At 38.2% G+C, this 22,062-nt stretch overlaps 3 protein-coding genes and 1 non-coding gene across 5 annotated transcripts in view; 1 reads left to right on the plus strand and 3 right to left on the minus strand.

Annotated features, from left to right (window-relative positions):
* The window catches only part of ankhd1 (ankyrin repeat and KH domain containing 1), a 70,845-nt gene extending 68,995 nt beyond the window's left edge, over positions 1-1,850 (minus strand). For both annotated transcript variants that reach the window (XM_067424363.1, XM_067424362.1), the window contains exon 1: positions 1,410-1,850. In XM_067424363.1, coding sequence (XP_067280464.1) covers positions 1,410-1,673 — 264 coding nt within the window. In that variant the 5' untranslated portion in view covers positions 1,674-1,850. The remainder of the gene's footprint in view (positions 1-1,409) is intronic.
* A 2,152-nt stretch (positions 1,851-4,002) lies between these two features.
* On the minus strand, positions 4,003-10,062 carry zgc:110540 (deoxynucleoside kinase). The gene is given in 9 exon segments (XM_067423471.1): positions 4,003-4,060; positions 5,030-5,129; positions 5,219-5,257; positions 5,259-5,329; positions 5,436-5,583; positions 5,672-5,753; positions 5,756-5,855; positions 5,948-6,057; positions 9,855-10,062. Coding segments are annotated over 9 exon segments (765 nt in total). The 5' UTR covers positions 9,943-10,062; the 3' UTR covers positions 4,003-4,033.
* Positions 10,063-11,073: 1,011 nt separating this feature from the next.
* trnas-gcu (transfer RNA serine (anticodon GCU)) lies at positions 11,074-11,155 on the plus strand. The gene has a single exon. It is a non-coding gene; the product is annotated as a tRNA-Ser (tRNA).
* A 939-nt stretch (positions 11,156-12,094) lies between these two features.
* Positions 12,095-15,708, minus strand: cd248b (CD248 molecule, endosialin b). The gene has a single exon (XM_067423538.1). It carries the CDS (start codon positions 14,728-14,730, stop codon positions 12,703-12,705), a length of 2,028 nt encoding a protein of 675 aa, XP_067279639.1. The 5' UTR covers positions 14,731-15,708; the 3' UTR covers positions 12,095-12,702.
* Between the last annotated feature and the right edge of the window lie 6,354 nt (positions 15,709-22,062).

The raw sequence follows: 22,062 nt of genomic DNA on the forward strand, positions 1-22,062 counted from the left end.
CCTCAATTTGCCACAAGAGAACTCAATTTGGTATTTGCACGCTATAGACCAACCTGAAAAACCTCATATACCGTTTACTTAATCTGCATCTTTGTTTTATTATATTTGTCCCGCAGTTCAGTTACTTTTATGTAAAAAGTTGTCAACTTTACTGAAGACATTAGTTTATTAGGCTAGTATTTTTTTTTTTTTGTGGTGACATATTTGGCATTAAGAATAATTGTTATAAAAACTTTTGATATCACAAACAACCTAATCTAAAGCAAAGTCAACTATATATTGATATATATCGCCCACCCCTACACATCTGCATTAATTTTTCATCATGTAATTCTAGCATGGCAAATGCCTGTCATCTGTCAACAAAGGTACATCTTTTAACTAAAATGATATTCAGACCATACCTCTGGCAGGCTATTTGAGAGGATTACAAATGTTTTAATAAAGTGTAAGTATGCACTTGTTTCTATAAGAAGTTGCTACAGTTTTAGAAAATATTCCTAAGTGTGATTGATAATTAAACATCTACAGGACCCAACAGGTGCATTTCAATGTACACCCTGAAACCCAGGACCACACTTCATGATCATAATGGCAAATGATTGTCCCTCTGACACCAAATAATATATATCTAATCTTAAAGTTTGTTGTTTTAACATCTGCGCCCCATGAAATTGCAGAACCTGCTGTGGGGATAGATTTATATATCTTGAGCCCAAGTACTAGAACTGACACTTAAGGTTGTGTGAACGTTATAACATCCTACATCTACTGACACAGATGTCAGATCTATGTCAAGCCTTAAGTTTACCAACACGGTGCAAAGGCCTGGCGAGGCACAGTCACGCAGATAAGCTTTGCTGAACAGCTAATATTTCCAGCTAATATTTAGATACGTACCAAGAGCCACTTAGCTTCCCGGCTAGCGATATTTCTACATCATTCAAAATGCCTGTCACTTAGCCGCGACGTGTGGCGAGTTACACTTTAAAAGGCGTAAACTAAAGTGACAAGTGGTTGAAATCTGTGAAATTATTTGGGATGGCTAACTAGCAGACGATGGCGTTGCTCCCTGATGTTCTCTTTAGGCCCAAATCGCAGCCTTCATCTCTGAGTCCGTGCTAAGCTAAGCTAACTCGCCTGAATTTGAGCTATTTAGAAACGCAACTGGCAACGTGGGTTGCGTGAAACGCAACTGAAATAGTTTGTAACTGCGCTCTGCGCAAGTGTTTTGTTGTGTAAATGTTGTCAAAAGTGGGACGTGATAAGTCGGTCTCCTTAGATGAGGTGATTAATTCCAGGGTTTTGGTGGGTTGGGAATGAAGCCTATTAAGGCTAGCAGGAGTTAGCATGTGAGCTAACACACACACACTCTCTCTCCACTTTCCTGCTGGCTGACTCGCTCTTACCTCAGACACCTCATCCTCGTCGCTGCCGGATCCAGGGCCTGACGATAGCACCGCGGCCGCTGTGAGTTTGAAATCAAGTCTGTCTGTTGTGGGCCCGCCAGCCTCGCCGAACAAGCGGACTTTCTTGCCACCGAGGCCCCCGAGTCCGGCTCCTGGTGTAGCTCCAACCCCCATCCCTAACGCAGGGGAACGCGGAGTCACCGAGTCAATCTCGTCCTCGAAGCCGTCCGTCAGCATTGCCGTCCCGGCTACTGCATCCTGCATACTTTCCTAAATAATACGTCTATTTGTGACGGTAATATTGTCTTTTCACTTTCTTTGGGGTTATATTGTTATAAAATAATTACGTTTTACTTCAGAAAAATCCTCAAACTCTCCTGAAGCGAGAAGAGAATCTCTTTCCCCCAAGCCATTAACTTTCTAACAACCTACCCTACTTCGTTCCATTTGTGTATTGTCCCGCCCTTGTTCAAAATATGCGTAGGGTATTGGGCGCGAGTGTTAAGTACTGGAACCTGATTGGCTGCAACGCACGCTACTCGAGCGAAAGCACGCGACGTCAAGGTAGGTTTACAAGAGGGCTTTTAGATTTAACGCCAGGAAACATCCTTTAGTAAAGACGATTGGACGCGGGCACGCTTGTCACAAATTCCCGCCCACACGATACGCCTATTTTCGTCTTTATCGAGAAAGTAGAGGTTAATTTGTTTCAGAATCATATTTAGGAAGTTCTGTCAAATTTAAAGGTGTCATGTTTACACTAGATGCATCAGATTAGTCAGTCACTAACTGTCGAATTATTTTATTTTTTAATGGCTATCACATATAATGTGTTGACAGTTAAAAGTGTGTAGCTGTCATCTCTATGCGTCCGATATTAAGCAACTCTTATTATTTAACATGTTAGGACAACTGTGTCAATAACAATCTGTGTAGAGGAGGGCGCGACCGACCTGGGTGAAGCAATACCCGGATTTCTGAGGAAGATTTTATTATGGGACTTGTAGTTTTAATGCGTACATAACATTGTTTAAAAATGATAATATTCTTTTTCTGGGGAAATTTTAATTATCATGGGGACATTTTTCTGCATAAATAGATTTACCCTCTTATAAATTATTTTTATATATATGATAATTATATAATTATCATATAAATCCATGATGTATAACATTTATGACTCCATGGAATAATGTTTTTGTAAAATAATAACAATAATAATAATAAAAACTGAAAAGTAATTGGGAAGTTATTCAAAATTCCTCCTGCATTAGAAACCAAATTTCATAAATTCTGTTCAGATGAAAATTGGAAGCTCAATAAAGATTTCAGACTTTATAAATTGATGTGCTATTTTGGATGTGTACAAGATTCTGGTGATTCATTACAAGAGAGTGGTTTAAACTTTTTCAGTAAACAATGTGACATTATTTTTTATTTTTTTCTAATTATTACAACTCAGTTTCTGTTTAAACAAGTTTTTTCAGGTGATGTATATATATATTTTTTTTACTTCAGTTTTTTACTTCACCTATTTGCACTGCATACATGGGTTTTTATAGATGAATTCGTAATATCATCAAAAAAAAAGTTTTATTTTCTTGACTCTTCACTCAAGAGGCTAAAATGTGAATACGGGCCAGGTGAATTAGATTGACATTATGTGCATGCCATATGATTCCTGTTCATGATTATGGTATTGCAAATGCATTTCATTGTTTCTCAATATCAAATGAACTGTCAAGTACATCTGCATGCCATTTAAAAGCATTGTTAAAAAAATCTTCAGTTTTAAAGATGTAGGTTAAAATGGGTAAAACTGTCTGAACATAGATAAAATTAATCTGAAAATTGGTCATAAATGAATTGCTGCATTCACCATGAAAGTTGAAATTTATGAAACCAACCTTAATTTTAATAATGAATTCAAAAGCACAAAATGAGCCAGCAGGTCCTTATTAGTTGGTGATTCAGCGTTCTGAGTTTGGCCAACTAGTCATAAGGCATATTGGAGAGAATTGGATCTATAACAGCAGAAATAAATGGTTATGATTTTTTTTACATACACACACACATATATATATATATATATATATATATATATATATATATATATATATATATATATATATATATATATATATATATATATGTTTGTAATTACAGGAAAAAAATATTTTACTTAAAAAAAAAAAAATCACATGCACTGACGAAGATCTGTTTCTATAAGATTAAATACTTAAGAATAGAAAATAGTAAATGTGTAAATCATTTTAAAAATTACTTTTCCAGCTTTTCTGTCTGTGGGAACTCTGTAATACTAACTTTCACCTTTTCCCTTATGGAATAGTCTTTAGACCTAATGACAAAACTTATATAAATATTAATCTCTAAAAAAAATTTACTGTACATGTTTTTGTCCCAAAATGTCATTCACTCTACGTTTGATTTCCTATCTGGTTTCAGTTTCCATTACAGAAGTGCAAAGCTTTTTTTTGGTAAAAAAATTAGTCTTTAATGTTATACAAGCAAATGCATATGTACAAAAAGCAATATATAATGTTTTTAAAAAGCTAAATAAAAATAAAAATAAGTGCAATCATACATGAATAAATCCAAAATATCTACAAGGTGCTCAGAAACTCCTTCACCTGAAAAGAATAACAAAATAGCCCATTAAGTCAGGTCAAAACATGGCAAATCTAAAACACTTTTTCTGTTAGGCCTGTTCCCCACTGGAGTAAGCAGCACATTTTTGCCGCCCATGTTAAATGGATACTGTTCATCCAAAAATAATTTACTCACCCTTAAGTTGTTTTAAACCTATATAAAGATGTTTTGAAGAATGTTTTTAACCAGACAACTGTGGGGCATCACTGACTTCCATAGTATTTTTCCCTCATTCTATGGAAGTCAATAGTGCCCCACAACTGTTTGGTACAAACATTCTTCAAAATATCTTCCTTTGTGTTAAGAAGAGCAAATACATTTTCACAGGGTAAGTAAATGAGAACTGGAACTTTTGGGTGATTTATACCTTTGCAAAAATGCAGAATCTGATTTGCCGTGATCGTTTTGGCGGCAAGTTTATTTTTGCTGCATTACTCACGCTGAATTAAAGCCACAGTGCACTGTTCTTGTTCAAAATAGACCCGAGTTAACATGAAAAATAAATTTCAGCCTAAAAAAAGAAGTGTTTCACCATATAACATTCACCGCTTTGAAAGAAAAAAAATACACGAAGACACATTCCCAGAAGTTTTTGGCCAAAATTTAAAGTCTTACTCTTATCATGTAAACTACATATGTACAGCATGTTATATGCATGTGTGTGGGGCAGTAGGAGAGGAACATTGTTGCATAAGAATATGCTGCCCATCATAAACCAAAGCATGTGACAGACAGTGGTTGGAGAACACCTGAAAAACATGGCAGAATGGACGATGCTCATCTGTATTTGCAGTACACAAGCCGTGGTTGAGCTGCACAACAAACACTACCAGTTTGAAAGCACAACGGGTGTGTGTTGCTCCCGCTCTGTTTGCCCATACAGCGGGAAACAGGCATAAGAGGCAAAACTCTCAATAATGGCATTTGTCCACAGACCCAAATATACGCACCTTTTCAATTACACCTTCTTGCTTAATTCTGTCATTTTTAAAATCATCATTAACATCCAGGACCAGTATTGGCAGATCTTTAAGATACTCAAAATCCAACCTGTATATGACAAGATATCCATTAAGATAACTGATCAATGACAACAGTCGAAATCAAAAGGTTTAGCACATACTACTGTGACCACTGACTTTGTCGTTCGGTTGTACAGCCAACACTCGTGCTTATAAGGACTCCAGGTAGTCCAGCTGAATACCCTGTTTCTGCTCTCTCCCTCGGAACTGAAGACGCTCCATACACCTCTGCAGATCATGCGAGGTGATAATCAATTAATCAGATAGATTTACATCACTTTTTGATCCATTCGACATGCATTCGTTGTTCGACATGCAAGGAGCTACAAGATACCTCAGGATCAGCACGAAGATAGATCATGGCGTCCAGCTCAATCTGCGACTCAAACTGAGTGAGGAGCCACAAATGCCAGTCTTGGTAGATGGCACACTCTGTCTCATTCAGATCTCCAGACTCAAAGAGGTTCGAGGCAAACACATATCTGGAGGATTAAAAGCAGCAAGACTTTTCAGTTCAATACCATTTTGAATTTGTCTTATAAATCGTTGAGAGAAAATGTTTGTATGTACCGTTCACTATAGACAGAGCGCTCAAAGAACTGGACCGGTCGCTCTGCCTGCTGAAGTTTGGCAGAAGGAGGCTGAAGCTGTGACTCAGGCAGGCATAGCTCTGGAAAGTGTACGACCAGCGACTGGGCTTGTCATATAACATCTGCAGCAGGCTGCCTCCACTCTTATGGGACGTGCTGAGCTCCTACAAGGTTTGAAGGGGATGTATTATTGAAAGAAAGAGTTTGAAGACACCTCATAATCAAATTTCTTGTATACATTACAGACATATTGTACCTCATACTCGTTCTCTATGGTCTTGCACCATCTCCCAATGGGCTCTGGTATGACCTCCCATTCCTCTAGCACCCGCTCCAACAAGTGCACAAATCTTGACTTCCCTGCCGCTGTTGCACAGACATAAGTTAAATGTTTTAGAATTCACAACACCAAAATAAAAATAAAATCATGATTTTCATTGTCTTATTATCAAAAAAAAAAACATTTCCCTGGATGCTTATATCTTTGTATTGATTTCCAAAAGAATGCTTAAACCAAATATTATAGCAGAAGGCCATTTTATTAAAACATAATGCTATTATATATTTAAACTATAGTCTGGTTTCATGGTTCAGCAGCAGCAACGACTCTTAGTTGTCACCTTTTTTATGTTATTCTGTTTTTTGACGAGACATTTTAGTCATAGTCGATGGTTTTGAAGCCTCCCTCTACAAAATATGTTAGATTATGTTACAGTATTTGGCACCAACAGCACTAACGTTACTGTATATATATATTTTTTAAATTATATTGTATTCATATGTTATGATATGTCCTCTGTAGTTGACACCAGGACTCAGTTTTTTAAAGGGGGGGTGAAATGCTGTTTAATGCATACTGAGCTTTTTACACTGTTAAAGACTTGGATTTTTAAACATAGACCCCCTCCCATCCTAAACATAGACAAAGTTTCAAAAACTAATGTTGGACGTTTGATGGAGCATTTCTGTGTCAAAAATACTCCTTCCAGTTTCTCACAAGTTTCGGAGAGTTTTTTTCGAGTATGGGTCGACTTGACGTCGATAGAGTGGAAGGTCCTTGTATGGGCCGTACGGGCTCTTCTCCCGGTAGGGTGCGCGCGCGTGTGACTAGAGCGAGAGAGGAAATGCACGCCCATAAACACTCTCTCAGCTGCAGATCCAGTCGTCCGTGAACACTTATGTCGTTATAGTCCGCACCGCGCTCCACTTTATTCCTATGGGTGACATCAATCGACTTCAACGCTTCAGCACAGCATTCTGGGAAGGCAGCGCTGCATTTGAACCGATTTGAACGCAGAAATGATGGGAAGCTTCACAACATTGCTTCAGTCGCGTCGCAAAGTGGATCTCCACCGTTCACTGCTGTCACCAGACTTCACCAAATCATACCAAAGAAGTGTGTTTTTGACGGAGCGGTCCCAGCGATAGGGGTTCGGTCCTGCTTTGGAAGCAGTCGGTGAGTAAAACTGCTTCAAATGTCTGTGCTGTTGGCTATCGTCGCGTGAGTAAACATCAGTAAACGGCACGATTGCGTGCTTCGTCATTCAAATGCGCTAACGTTACTCCATTGTTGTTCTATGTATAACGTTACACTAGTCTGACGTGCAAAACCGTTTTGCTTGCTATTGCTAAGGTTTAGTCGCATACAATGGTCCATAAACCGAATCATGTCCTCATAAACTGCGAGTAAAGACACACAAATGTTGACAGGCCACTAAATACAGTACATACCACAGAGACGGACGTCCTGCTGTTGCTGTTTCTCCTGTTCAATTTATTTCAGCCTCCGAATTTGATTCTGGATCATATCTGTATTAGCTGAATCTGATCGATAGCCATGGGTTTCTCCACGCTTGAGGACGTCACCGCTTTGTGCACACTCGTCATTCTTTAGCTCCGCCCACACGATACGTCTCCAAGCGCTCGTTTTTTTCCGGAAAGACTCGGTACAGCCTATATTTATTTTATAAATATAATAAAACTAAAGACTTTTCGGGGATATGAAGGATGCAATACTACTCTATAGGTACTCAAGACATGAGATTGACTGAAACTGAGTGTTTCACCCCCCCTTTAAAAAAAATTATTAAAAGAAATTGCATGTATAGGCAAAAACAATAGGATTTATTTTTAATTTACGAATACATTTTTAAGTAACTTAACTTTTTAAAAGATGATTCTGAGCTATGTTATAAAATATATAACTGAATGCTTTGATATAACATCTTATTTTATGCAATATGTGGGTAAAATGGCCATACTTGGATTTTCCTATTCAATACAATGTATCAATACACTGCATCTAATTTGCATATTAATGTGTTCTTGGTGTAACATGTAATGAAAAAAAGAAGTGTAACAATGGGAGTAATAATTGGCAACATTTTCATAATAATATGTAATATTTCATAGGATTATTTATATGAAATTTATTTCCCTATTTACTTGTTGTGTCTCCAAAATGCCTGATAAATATGATTTAAAGGACAATTGCGGCAATTTTTATGTTTATCTTGATCGTTTTATCTTTGTGAGTACAGTCTATAGAAAAAAAAAACGAACCGGATTGGTGCTTGTAACACGGAGCTATTACAGTAATGCCCAGAGCCCCCACTCAGCTAAAACGGCAGCTACGGGGGCATAAACGTAAAGGCTCTCTTTGTGCCTCTTAACAGACACAAAATGTAATTAAAATGTCTGTCCAACAAATCAGGGCCCTTACATGACAACGAGATGCGTTTAGCCACTTATAAGTGGCTATAGCCATTGTTTAAGTAGTCTCTCGCTGAAGTCCCGTGGGAACTCGGTTGTAGCCGGAATAAAAGCAAATAGTCCAGTTGGAAAGATTGTCGTGTGTATGAAGCATAGACCGTAAAATAATAGGTATGAAGATTGATCTCATTGCTCTGCTCATTGGCTCGTCGGTTCTCAGTCAATATCGAACCTGTCCGAAAGAAACGGTTTTCGATTCTGTACTGCTGATCCGAGAACCGCTGGACGTTCAGTTTTACGCGCATGCTCAGTATCAGCTGCTCGGGAGTTCGGTTCTTCTCAGGAAAACATGTCTCAGTTCAGTGAATGGTTGGAATTCAAGACATTCGTTTATTTCTATTCGAAGAGACTGTCACTCATGTCAGAAAGTGAGTAACTAAAGTAACTTGTGGGATCAGCGCGATTTGAGATGTGAACCGTTTAGAACGATTCAGTCCAATGTGAAATGAACCGGTTAAAAAGAACGATTAGTTCGTGAACCGGACATCCCTAGAGTGAGGATCCGATCGGGCTCACTTCGACAAGGATGACACAACACACTTCCACAGACAACACAGCGGGGCCGGTTGAAGAAAAATGCCATGTGGTCGAAGATGGGTGCAACCACTAGGTAATGTAAACTTTATTTATCCTTCCATTTGGGCACACACGGCTTGAGGAAAGATGTGCAGTAATAAAATAATCATGCTTTACACACACAACGCGCTCTTCCCAGATGGACTGTTTGCCTTTTTTTCGGATACAATTGAGTTCCCACGGGACTTCAGCGCAAGATACAGCTAGCCGTCTAAAACACTATTTAGGTGAATTCAAATAATGGCTAAATGCATCTCGTTATCATGTAAGGGCCATGTTCATGTTGAATAAACTTAAAAATTCCCTGGAATTGTCCTTTAAGTCATGGTGTCCTCTACAGTGGATATATAAGCAATGCCCTGTTTTGTAACAAAAAGTCCTATTTTGATTAGAACCCCATGAGATGTTCCTGAGATGTTGATTTATAACAAACAATTTGAAATTAACCTAATTATAATTATTTAAATTATAATGACAATATTTCCATAAGAGTGCTAAACATTGATGTTAGCCATTTTTAAAGACCAAGAAATTGTTGTTGTCTTGGTGAAACCTCAAAACATTTGGGATAAAGCCCCGAATGTGCTAGAGCTGTAAAGGACATCCTGACTTAAAACTGTGACGTGTATGATGTATGATGTCACAGAAACTCACTAAAATATAATGGCAAAAGTCCATACGGATATATAAAGGAACGCTCTCGTACATATTACTGGTTCGTTTAAATAAATAAAAAACGAAATTGCTAACACTTAGATAATATATTAAATGCGTTTTATTTTGTGTATATAATTTCGTTGTTTAAAGCAACTTACCAATGTTTCCTTCTATTGAGACCTTCAGTGCCCTTTTTTTGAGGTCAACGTCGACGCTTGAACAAAATCTCTTGAGAGGAGTAGCCATTGTCGTATAAATACTTTTAAAAAAAAAACAGTTGATCAGTTTTATATATTTGACCAGTCTGTCAAATAATCTGCCTAAACAATTTGACCTGCTTGAAATCCGCGGCAAGCCTTGCCTTCACATGGCCCGAGACGCGGGGAGGGCTCTAGTAGCCTACTCGTTGTGTTAATTGGCCAAGCCGACACAAGCCGCTGAATCATTGCTTGGCGTTTTGCAACGATCTGCGTGGCTTCCTATCATGAGAGATATGTTTCCTGTTGTATATCTATCTAGTAACAGACAACTAGTAAATGCGAGTTCGAGACCTTTAAATTATGCAAACCTATTCAGATGGTAAGTGTTTGCAGATGTGGACAGAGAGATCCATATTTTAGATAAATTATATAGTTTAGATACATATATGGTAATTATTAAGCTAACTTACATTCTATTCAAATCTGAAAACATTATCAATATCGTAATGAATTAAACGTTTTTTAAAGCTTTGAAGATACTGGAGCTAACTATAGTGTCCAGTTAAGATGTAAAAAAAAGAAAGGAATTGAATACTATTTTAAAACGTATTATTATATAAATGGGATATCAGTGTGGTCAGTAGAGGGCAGCAGGGGACTATGGTGACAGGGATGTCAACAACAAGCTAAAGTTTTCCCGCACGTTTTTTCACCAAGGGAAATAAATTATGCTTTCAATTTTATCTGTCACGTACAAAAAGAAGCAGCACATAGTCATTGCTCTCAGGTAAAACGTGTCAGTCAATGGAACTAACAGTTTTTTTGTGAGTGTAGACTATTGTAGTGAAATAGCTCGAATACTTTGCTTTATTACTAGTTTCTTAACATGTATTCAAAGGCAGTTTCATGTTTTCTGGAATGCGTTTTTCTAATTGCTCATTTTAATGTATGTTTAGTGTTCAACTTACTAGAACAGTGTTGTGATAGCGATGTATCAACATACGGAGACAAATATGCTACGACAATCATTTAGTAAGTGAACGTTTTAGTATCTAACTGTTACATAGAATGTATACGTTTTAGTAGCTACATAAAATGTATACAAAATATATTTGAAAGTACGATAGGAGTTACATATGTAATTTTTAAAGATATGCGCAAAAATACCTAGTCGTATGACGAGGTGGCCGAGTGGTTAAGGCGATGGACTGCTAATCCATTGTGCTCTGCACGCGTGGGTTCGAATCCCATCCTCGTCGAAAAATACGTTTTTCAATAGTTTCTTTCAGGATGTGAGTATTTTGACATCCCAGGCTATTTTCGTAAAAATCCATGTAATGTTTATCACACCAGAAAATATTAAATTCTGTTTCTTTATTCTTGTAATTTCATGTATACATTTTTAAAAATAATATTAAAATCTAATTTTCTTCATTAGTAGCCTAACGTTTGTTCTTTATTTTATTTGTAGACCAAATGTAGACAGAAATACATTATGTAACTGTTAATGACAAACATTTCAGCTGATCATCAAGTCAGTCATTTTATAATAAGGGTCCTGCTAACTCCACATTTGACTCGATAATCATAATGTAGTAAACAAACTGACCCTGGTTTTGCTTTCATGCTTTTGCTGCTCCAAAGGGGCTCATGGCACTTTTACAAAAATGTTATCTGTCAAAATGAATCTTGGTTACACATGGTTAGGGGGAAAAAACTGTAGGCTACCATAACGTAGTGCAAGTTTAACTTTATTAAAATCAAGTTAGTTTGTAGAAGACAATAACCTGTGTATGTCATACAGTGACAGCTACTGGTGTGACTGTGCCTGTACAACACAAAATGGCCAAGCTGCCATCACTGTCACAGCAGGTGTGAATTAGAATTGGGATGCTGAAAGTAATACAATTAAAATGTTATTAGTGACAGCTAGCAACATTTATTTTAACACAAGAGAATCCCACTATTCTCTTGTGTTAAAATAAATGTTTCTAGCTGTCACTAATAACATTATTACAGTGAAAAAATGTTTATTAGATGTGATATATACTACTATAAAATAATAGCAACAACAAAAAATATTTTTGGCATACTTTTTATTCTTTCATTTAATTTACTATTTCACTGAAGATGTGTTTTGTGCTTAAACTGTTTATTCAGTTTCATGACTGTTACTGATCTGTTCTATTTTCCTGGCATTTCCTTTTTTCAGCATTAATAGTCAAAATAAAAGTAACATGGGCAACTCAAGTATTACTGTAGGCTATGCATGATCCAAATGCAACAATGTTATAGTTATTAGTCAAATGATTTGTGCTGGATAAAATTAAGTGATATTAACTGTAAGTTAAACTGATGTTTAATCTCTATGTGTAAGTGTCAATTATTGAAAACAGTTGTAGTTACATACCTTACTGTTTGGGGGTGCTGTAGCATAAACTGTGACTGAAACAAATACATTTCAACTACTGATTTTTTACACATTTATTTGCACTTGTAGGCATCATAAAAAGTCTCATTAATTGTATTATATGAAAAAATGGATGCATGCTAAATTTTGTTTGCTATGTCCCACTTTCCACAAAATGTCTCTTTTCCATGTCCATTAAAAGAATTGCTTTTTGAAATATTATTAATGTCTGAAAGTTAAATCTAAATGACTAGTTGGCCCTTATATCCCACTGGATCCTACCGAATACCAAAGTGACAGTGTGATCACACAAAAAAACAGCTTGACAAAGTCCAGGGTCATTGCTGCTTTTTTTAATTAAAAAAAAAAAAAATAGTTATGTTAACTGTACATTACTCAAGCTTGAGAGTTAGTTGTGCTTGACTTTTCAGGCTTGGAGTTGGTGGTCCAGCGGTAGCAGTCTGTCACACTTTTGCTCCGTGGCTCTACAGCACAACTTGTGCAATAAACAATGCCTAATGCTAACATGACCACAATAAAAACACATAGTGGTACCAGCAGTGCCACAAGCAGCCAGCTTTTGTCGTGTTTCTTTCGGTCACCTGGACGCTGTTCAGTTCCTGATGTATTTTCTGGTATTTGTGATGTTTCAGGAGTGAGCATGACAAAATCCCATTTTCTCTTAGGCACAGATGTTGAAGACATCGAGGGCCCTTTGTCTCCTGAAGTCCTTACATCTACTGTGTCACCAGTTGATATTGATATATCCTCATCATATGCATCCTCTTCATTTGAATCAACTGAAGGTGTAGTATCCATCAAAAATTTAGATGAAGGTGAATTTGAGGATGCATGCTCATTTAAATCAGGTTCTTGTGTAGCTTCATCTCCTTCCTGGGTCTTCTCTGTAAACCAGCTCAGGTAAGTCGGATGCCACTCCATGCTTGGGGAATCTGTTAGCCACTCCAGAGGGCTGGGATCTGTCACCAGTTCAGGCAAGCTGGGGTCATTCAGAGTTGCATCAGCTGATTTGACTATCAAGTGTTCATCTTTGACTGGCCGACAGTAGTTGTCTTGCAACATATAACCCTCCTCACAAAGACACTCGAATCCACCTTCGTAATTTCTGCATACCTGATCACAAATGTCTGGAGTTGTGCACTCATCAATATCTTCGCATTGATCTAGATCTTCTCTAAGTGGAGAGAATCCCTCATGACAGCGGCACGAGTAGGAACCAGGCTCATTCTCGCACAAATGATCGCACTTTCCTTCCATGCATTCGTCTACATCCACGCATTCTCCAAACTCAGACGGAAGGTACCCCTCGTAACATCTACACTCGAATGTACCAGGTGCATTGACACATTCCTGCGGACATGGTTTCTGCAAGCACTCATCAATATCAAGACAACTCTGACCATCTCCTGACAGGAGGTACCCATCGGGACACTTGCAGCGGTGGCCCTGAGGAGTGGACTCGCACTCAAACTCGCAGTTGGCACTGTGGCAGGGGTCCGAGAGCTGGCAGGTCTTTCCATCTTCTCCCAGAACATAATTCTCGGAGCACTCACAGTAGTAATCTGTATCCGAGTTCAAGCAGTAGTGCTCGCATCCTCCATTGTCCTGTTCGCACCAGTTCCTCGGAGTGTTCAAGCAGAGCGGTGCATCTTTCGACCAGCCAATTGTCCCGTCCTCCCTCTGCATGCACAGAACTGACTGTTCTTCCTTATCGTTGTCAGGACAAGGAAGAGTTGCCACAGAGCCGAAAGGGATGTGAGTAAGAATAGTACTTGCCAGTTCAAATGGAGTGGTGTACAGTGCAGGACCCCCTCCTTCTTTTTGAAGAGCTGGGCACATCCCTTCGTAGGTGTAGCGGCAGAGGAAACCTTCCACGGCCACTGCACAAGCCCCATCGAGCCATTTGAAGTTGTACTGGTCGTTGCCACTTTTGTCCACCGTGTTGTAGGTGATGACCACACAACGATGAGCAGCACAAGCACTGGGTAAGTCATCACGTTGCCAGTTTGTATATTGCGTTTCCTGATCCCCAGTGATCCAGGTAAAGCCCCTCAAAGGACGCGTGGCCGAGCACTGCCGAGGCTGACGCTGAAGGCCAATCCACAGCCTGATTCTAGGACGGGAGGTACGTCTAACCCCTGACGATAGGAGGTCATGGATCAAAGAAGCTTCTTCTGGTCCTTTCATAGTAGCCAGGTTCCCCCCTTTATCCTTGCAGCTCCTCCAGGACTCCCGGAATGTCTTGCGCTGGAGATGAATAGAATAGCATCCCTCAGCATTGCACACGCCATCCTGCTCCTGCAAGCTTTGTCCCATGACTCCCTTTGACCAATACAAATAAAGAAGACCAAAGAAAAGACAGGGATATGCAGCACAGCATTTTCTAACAGTCCTGAATCCCATAACTGGTGTTTTTTTGTTTCTGCAGCTGAGATATTTCTTGTTTCGTCTGTTATCCTAGTGCTTTTTGTTTTTTGTTTTTTTTGCCTCTGACCAAATGTTTAAATTTACCTATGAGCTCTTTCAAACCTCTGGTCACTGTGCTTAAAGAGATGACTTTTGTCTGCAGTCTGTCTGCAGCAGAGAGACAGAGAAGGAGGGTACAGACGTTTGTTATTAGAAGAGGGGGCGGGTAATGAGTGTGCTGAGTGGTGGGGGGAGATTCGGCCTGTGGCTTTCCCTTGTGCCGTATGGTTTTCATAAGTCTGTTTAAGGAAACAGTTTGTGACCCTGCCAACAAGTCCTCCCCCAGCCACCCCTTCCACCCAATCCACAACTCACTCATCCAATCACTACAACAATCACCATCACAAATTCATCCAACCTCAAAACTTTGTCCTGGGTCATCCTGATCAAATGTTCTCATTTTTTCCATTCATGTACGGTTCATTTTTGCACAGCTTCTCAAACTTTTGATTTTAAATAAATTTAGCAGGTTTTTTATTTATAGGATTCTTTTTAGGTAATGGTTAAAAAATATTTTCTTAATTTGCACAGCCTATTCTGTCTCATCACTTTAACCAAGCTGAATTGATGAATGTATATTGCTTTACCCAACAGTAAGCGACCAAACCTTAGAGAATATGCAGGTTTCATTTAATGTCATCTAAGAAAGGATTATTTATGTGAAGTAAAAGAGAAGATCATTTGATGGTAAATGTTTTGAGGACAATATTTTTTCGTGACTGACCTTTGAAAAAAAGATGAAAATGGCTTGTATGTGCAACACTACAAAAATAATTAAGTCTTAAGAGGCCATGCATTATTATTGCATTATTATTGCATTTTTAGTCTTGTTTTATTGTGATCAATAATTAATTTTCTCATGACCTCAACATAAACATTTCTTATATCTTAAGTATGTTGTTCACCATTCATCTGTCAAAAATTATATAACCATGCATTTAAAAATATATTGCTTTATCATGAATGAGTTATTTTTCTTTCAATATATAGTGCTTAACATGTTTTTGTTATCTCAAGACCAAGGAAAACAACTTTTAAAAATTCTCAAGAGCTCAAGAAAATGATCATGGCAGAAAACAATATGGCCTCTTAAAGCTTCCATATAAGACTAATAAACATAAAAGCAGAGTTCAAATCGCTGTTGGACTGAGTCAAGGTTGAAAGGAGATGTTTAAAAACATGAGGTTCTCACAGTGGGTACTGCCTTCTTCTCAGTTGCGTAGAGCCACTGAACCACAGGTGCAAGGCTTGCTCCTTTAAGACAGGAGAGAAGTGTGTGTTGAAGACCACAGCCAATTTGTCCTCAGACCCAGTTGTCGATATATTTTATTTTTTAAAACTTTGATCCACAGTGAGCACATGAATTTCAGATATTGCTTCACCAGCACAGATAGCGGTTTAACAGTCAGGCAACTTAAGCAAAGTTTTCTTCATTACTTCAGGTCTTTTCATGCCATTTCAGTTTCAATTACAGTACTCCACTTGGAATAACCCCACTCTTTGTCCCCACACACACTCTCTTCCATTTATTTCTCTAAACCAAATAATAAACCTTTCTGAAATCCATCCCAAAAATCTCACTTACTTATTCCAATTTAAACAAGTCTGTCCAAGTGTAGACTTTCTAACTAAAACATACTTGACCAAAGTAAAATTCCCAAATACCTCATCATATATGGATAAAATAACAATAATAATTGACACGGAAGAGACAAAAGAAGCGCCACAGATGTATTCTGTAAAAACATGGATGAATTCTTTCGATGAGAAAAGGAAAATTCAGCAAAGGAGGTAAATTTCGGTTTTGTTTACGTAACCCTCCAGACACACTAATCTACATGGACCAGTTTTTTCTCCTCAAAATTCTCCAGATGTTGAAGCACTCTCTAGTGCGAGGACACATCTGCTTGCATTTCCACGTTAAACATTGAGATTTGCACCTTTGCCTGTGCAAGATAAGTCTTCCAGAATGGAGATCAGAAAGACTGGATGCTTAAAGCACCACAACTGCTCTTGTGTTTCAGCACCGAACCTTTTTTATGACACGCACACTGATTCAGCTGAACAATTTTTTCCACCGCTCTAAGTAAAACTGATTTCATGGCCAAATTCACTTCATTTCAGCAGTCAAATATGTACAGTTTGAAGTTCACACAGAAGTTCAAACGGTCAATGCAAACCTTTTTGTATATAGTTTTGTTTGTAGAATATATCTTTATGCACCCTTACAAGCTCTGTAAAACTACATTAAAGTGATAACTGGTGATGATCACAGCCACAGAAGTTCAAGTGCCAGTGTGTGCACAGCTTTCAGACAGGTCTGCTGTGTTCAGTCCACAAAGGAAACACTTACTGCATCAGATTGCCTTTCTCCCTCGACTGATTTCAACACAAATAAATAATAGTCATGCGTGTTGCAAAGGGTCTGTTCCTGACATCTAAAAGCAGAGTGCAGACTAGAGATTTTTATCATGTGGATACAACCTCAGTAGAATCTGTGCTTTCTCTGTATTAGGCCTATATGCCTTTCATCAATTTAAGGAAATGTTTGAAATACAACACATTTACATGTCTTTGGTGATACCACGTTTTGCTGCTGTGAACATTTCCTGTTTTATCCCCTTTTCCTGATGAATAACATAACATTAAAAAAATTATATTTTTTTTGTAATAAGGCCAACATTATTGTTTATGTGTATGTCTAGGCTACACTACAAACATAGCCCTTGCAATTAAAAAAAAAAAAAAACTATAAATAAATACTAAATGAAGGTTTTTGCAGGATGAATATGAAAGGAAAAGTTGACCCAAACTAAAAATCCTGTGAAATTACTCCATTATTTAATCAGGTCTCTCCAAACCCACATTTTCATCCGTGAAATGTGACAAAGACATGTTGTCCATGTGATTTGTGTGCCTTATTTCAAGTCTTCTTAATTCATTCAATTAATTTCTTTGGAAACACAACTTAATTTACTTTTTCAAGTTGTATTATTGTCCCTCACATTCAAATCGGGTCTGCACAAGAACTAGGGTGGCCATTTACATAACACCAAGAAGGAGGACACTTTGCAGCCTTTAGTAAGGCAAGAATAATTGCATAGGACATGGTGTAGGCTACTCGTAACTACAATACAAGTTTGTCCATCATATCGATTGTTTTTTTGATACAGTGATTCTGAAATAGCCTATATTAATTGCCACATTTTGATACCTTGGTGTAGACCTATATATGTGTAAGAGGCCAAAAAAAAATTATATATTTTTTCACTTATTCAAGACATTGTGATGTTTCAAATAAAACTTCTAGAATTAACAGAAATACTTAAATAAACAAATAATGAATGCGAAAAATAAATTAATTCACATTTCAGCAAGAAGATATAGCTAATTGACCACCACATGGAAAGAAAAACTATGGCCTAGTCAATAGTTGCTCTGCTTTGTTACAAACATTCTTCAAAATATCTTCTTTTGTGTTCAGCAGAAGAAAGAAGCGGTACAACATGAGGGTGAGTAAATGATAACAGAATTTTCCTTTTTGGGTGAACTATCCCTTTAACAAACTGCAGCTGCTCAGGCAGCTCTTTGTTAAGAACTGAAATGTGTATTTTTTATTTTTCGCTTTCATTATTTGTTTATATATTTCTGTTATGCAGTATGACTGGTGAGGCTTGACTGCATGAATTTACAAACCTCTGCTGTGAAACATGACTGGCGGAGGGGGTATGGTTTAGCGAGGTCTGCGCGATAAACGGAGGGTTGGAGAAAGATTGCTGTGAACAAGTTTAACTCATTAAAGGAAGGGGGGGGGGGGCACTGAGTTTCAGTCAATCTCATGTTAATCTTGAATACCTGTAGAGTAGTATTGCATCCTTCATGAATCATATCTCCAAAACGTTTTATTATATTTATAAAAGAAAGATAGGTACGGTCGGAAAAAACGAGCGGATGGAGGCGTATCGTGTGGGCGGAGCTAAAGAATCACGAGCGCAAGCAGCATGAGAGCGTCGGAGGGCGGTGACATCCTCAAGAAAACGTTACCATAATAATCCATGGCTCTCAATCAGATTCAACTAATACATATGATCCAGAATCAGATCAGGAGGATGAAATAAATTGAACAGGAGAAGCAGCAACATCAGGACGTCAGTCTCTGGTAGGCCTATGTACTGTAGGCTTGTCAACATTTGTGTGTGTTTAACTTACTCGTGGTTATTATGAGGACATGATTTGGTTCTGGGCTATTGTATGCGACTAAACCTTAGCAGTAGCAAGCAAAACGGTTTTGCACGTCAGACTAGTGTAACGTTATACATAGAACAACAATTGAGTAACCGTTAGCGCATTTGAATGACGAAGCATGCTTTATGTGAACATCCCCTAGGTTTATGTTTGGGGTGGTTCAATAAACAAACTGACACCTATATTGGTCAGCTAAACAAATGTATTTAAACACACACTATAGATCGCATGCTTCATTGATAAATAACTATATATGATTGTGTTGTTTACTGATGTTTACTTACACGACGATAGCCAACAACATAGACATTTGAAGCAGTTTTACTCACCGCCTGCTTCCAAAGCAGGACAGTGAAGCTTTATCGTTGGGACCGCTCCATCAGAAACACACTTCTTTGGTAAGATTATTGATTTTGTGAAGTCCTGTGACTGCAGTGAGTGCAGCGTTTATGGTCGTACGGCCCACACAAGGACATTCCGCCCTGATGACATCAAGCGGACCCATACTCGAAAAAAACTCAATGCTGCTGCGTCCCCATAAGATTCTAGGGCATGTTTTTTAGACCGATTCAGCGAGACTCAAAAAAGGAGGACAAATGAGTGTCCGGCTTGACTGACCCGGACGCCAGAAGGGGGGGCTTAAAATCCGGACTGTCCGGACAAAATCCAGCCAGATGGCCACCCTAGCAAGAACGTGTTTGAGCAAAAGAATTCACACAAACAGTAATTTAAAATCTAACTTAGTCGTTATAACCACAGTTGTGGAAGCTTTGTTGTCTAAATGCGGAACGTTCGGATTCGGATATCATAATGACATGAAACCCACAAACAATGAACACAGCACAAACTGTGATGTCCGATTGGTGAACAAATGACTCTTGTAAACCAGGTATTTTTAGTGAGTTTCCCAAAAAAAACAGCCTCGAAATAGCTTCGAACTCGCTTCTGAGTTAACGTTAGCGGTTTGATTCAGAGCAGAATCACTCCGCCAGCAAATCGTTCAGAGCGCTTAAAGGTGTAATGAACTGGCTTTGTTTATTTTTTTATACTGTTTTCTGAGATCAACTAATGACGTTTGTGTGGTTTTTACATTCAAAAACATGATAACTAATAAGTAATGGTTTTGAGGCTCTCTTTAAAATGCTGGGTTTTGATGGGCGTGCCCCGCTGAAGAAGAAGTAAACGCCCACGGCTAGGATTAGATTAACATATTTAATGAGCTTCTGCTCCCGTGTCAGTTGAATTCACATAAGGGAGGGATTGTTTTGAAAGTGGCTGGAGTAATTCTCTTACGGGGCTCAGTCTTAAAATGTATTTATCAAACAAACACAATGATTTATCTCTCATTCACCCGTGATTTATTTATTTTTGTATTACTTGGCTCGCCTGATCGGTGGATATATGCGCGGACCACACACACAGACACAACGGAGATCAAGAAATGAATGTTAATTATGTTTTGGTAGCCGTCTGGAAAACACACAGCCCTGGGACATTGGGCTTTGCAAGCCCTGGAAGTCTGATCTCACAATAAATCAACAAATAAGGGATTCTCCAGCCTGTGACAGCTGCTGGTATGCTGTGTTAGACACGTCACATACACATAATCAATACGACCTGTAACAATGCAATAGCTACTATCGCATATAAAAAACATGTTTTACTCACATAATTGTGTTGCACCATTCCTGTCAGATCCAATATAGAAGGAAAAGCATTGTGTTTTAAAGGGATACTTCACCGCTTTTTCATATTAAACTGTTATTCCTTTAACTAAAACGCTTTAATACCTACCTCTCTCGTCTGAGGGCGTGCACTTAATCGCTCTGACGGGCGGTGACGATCTGATAGCATTTAGCTTAGCCCACTAAGCCCAGTTCATTTCACTATGGTACCAAACAGCGATCAAGTTAGAAGCGACCAAACACATCCACATTTCCCCTATTCAAATACAGTTACACGAATAGTTGAACGATCAAGTATGATGACATAAAATAAAACGTGGCGCTTTTCTAAGCGGATTAAAAAGAAGAACTATAATGTATGGCGGAATAGCACTTGGAAAAGTAAAAGGCAGAAAAGTACACTGAGAGTACTTTGACTCGGCGCAGTAAAAAGTCCCAGCTGAAAAATCCTCCTTCACATCTGCTCCTCCCCCCTATTGTCAGAAATGAGAGAGTATACACCTTTAAGTTCTCCTTTAAGTGCACACACTCAGATGAGAGAGGTATGTATCAACTTGTTTTGGTTAAGGGAATAACATAGTTTACCGCTTAACCCTCGCTCCTTTTTTTGAGAATTAAAAAAAAACGACATACGCCAAATAAAAATGTCTGCAGCTCCTAAACCCTTTGGTCTATATCCATAAATTTGGTCTTATTTTAAACTAGACACTTCAAATTATGTTACCCAAAAGTCATAATAACTCAAAGTAGTATAGGGACAGATTAAAACAAGGGGAAATATGCATGTAAGTGACTCACATTTTTATTTTTTTATTATTCCCTTATGGAAAAAAATATGAGATTTTAATTAAAAGTTAAAGCAGCAATTAAAGCAACTATTTATAGAATTTACAAGTGTAAAAAAAAACGAATTTAGTTGATAAAGTCTGTCATTTAGTCTGCGCGTTGTGTGGTAAGTGTGTGTGCTTACACTGGCAGGCCGCGCTGGATACTAATGGATACTATGGAGAAGCTAAGAACAGCTGTATTCATCAATGCTTCTTACGGCATCTCTTACAAACACTGCGCAAAATAATGTCTTTTGATTCGTTACTACATCCATCAATCAAATCTATGCTGGCTATGCATTGGCTAGGCATTGACTGGCTTATCCAACTAAAAGTACAGGTGAGCTTGACTGACAGATTTTGCAGCCAGTAACGCGCTCGGAACAGCTAATGACCGGAACAGTCCATAGTACAGGGGAGATTGTTAAAATAATGATTAAAATATATTTATCATTTCATCAATGATCAATATCATTTATCGCCATTTCATTGAAAATTGACATGATTGATTA

This window comes from Pseudorasbora parva, chromosome 18 (assembly GCF_024679245.1).
Source record: "Pseudorasbora parva isolate DD20220531a chromosome 18, ASM2467924v1, whole genome shotgun sequence".
Lineage (NCBI taxonomy): Eukaryota > Metazoa > Chordata > Actinopteri > Cypriniformes > Gobionidae > Pseudorasbora > Pseudorasbora parva.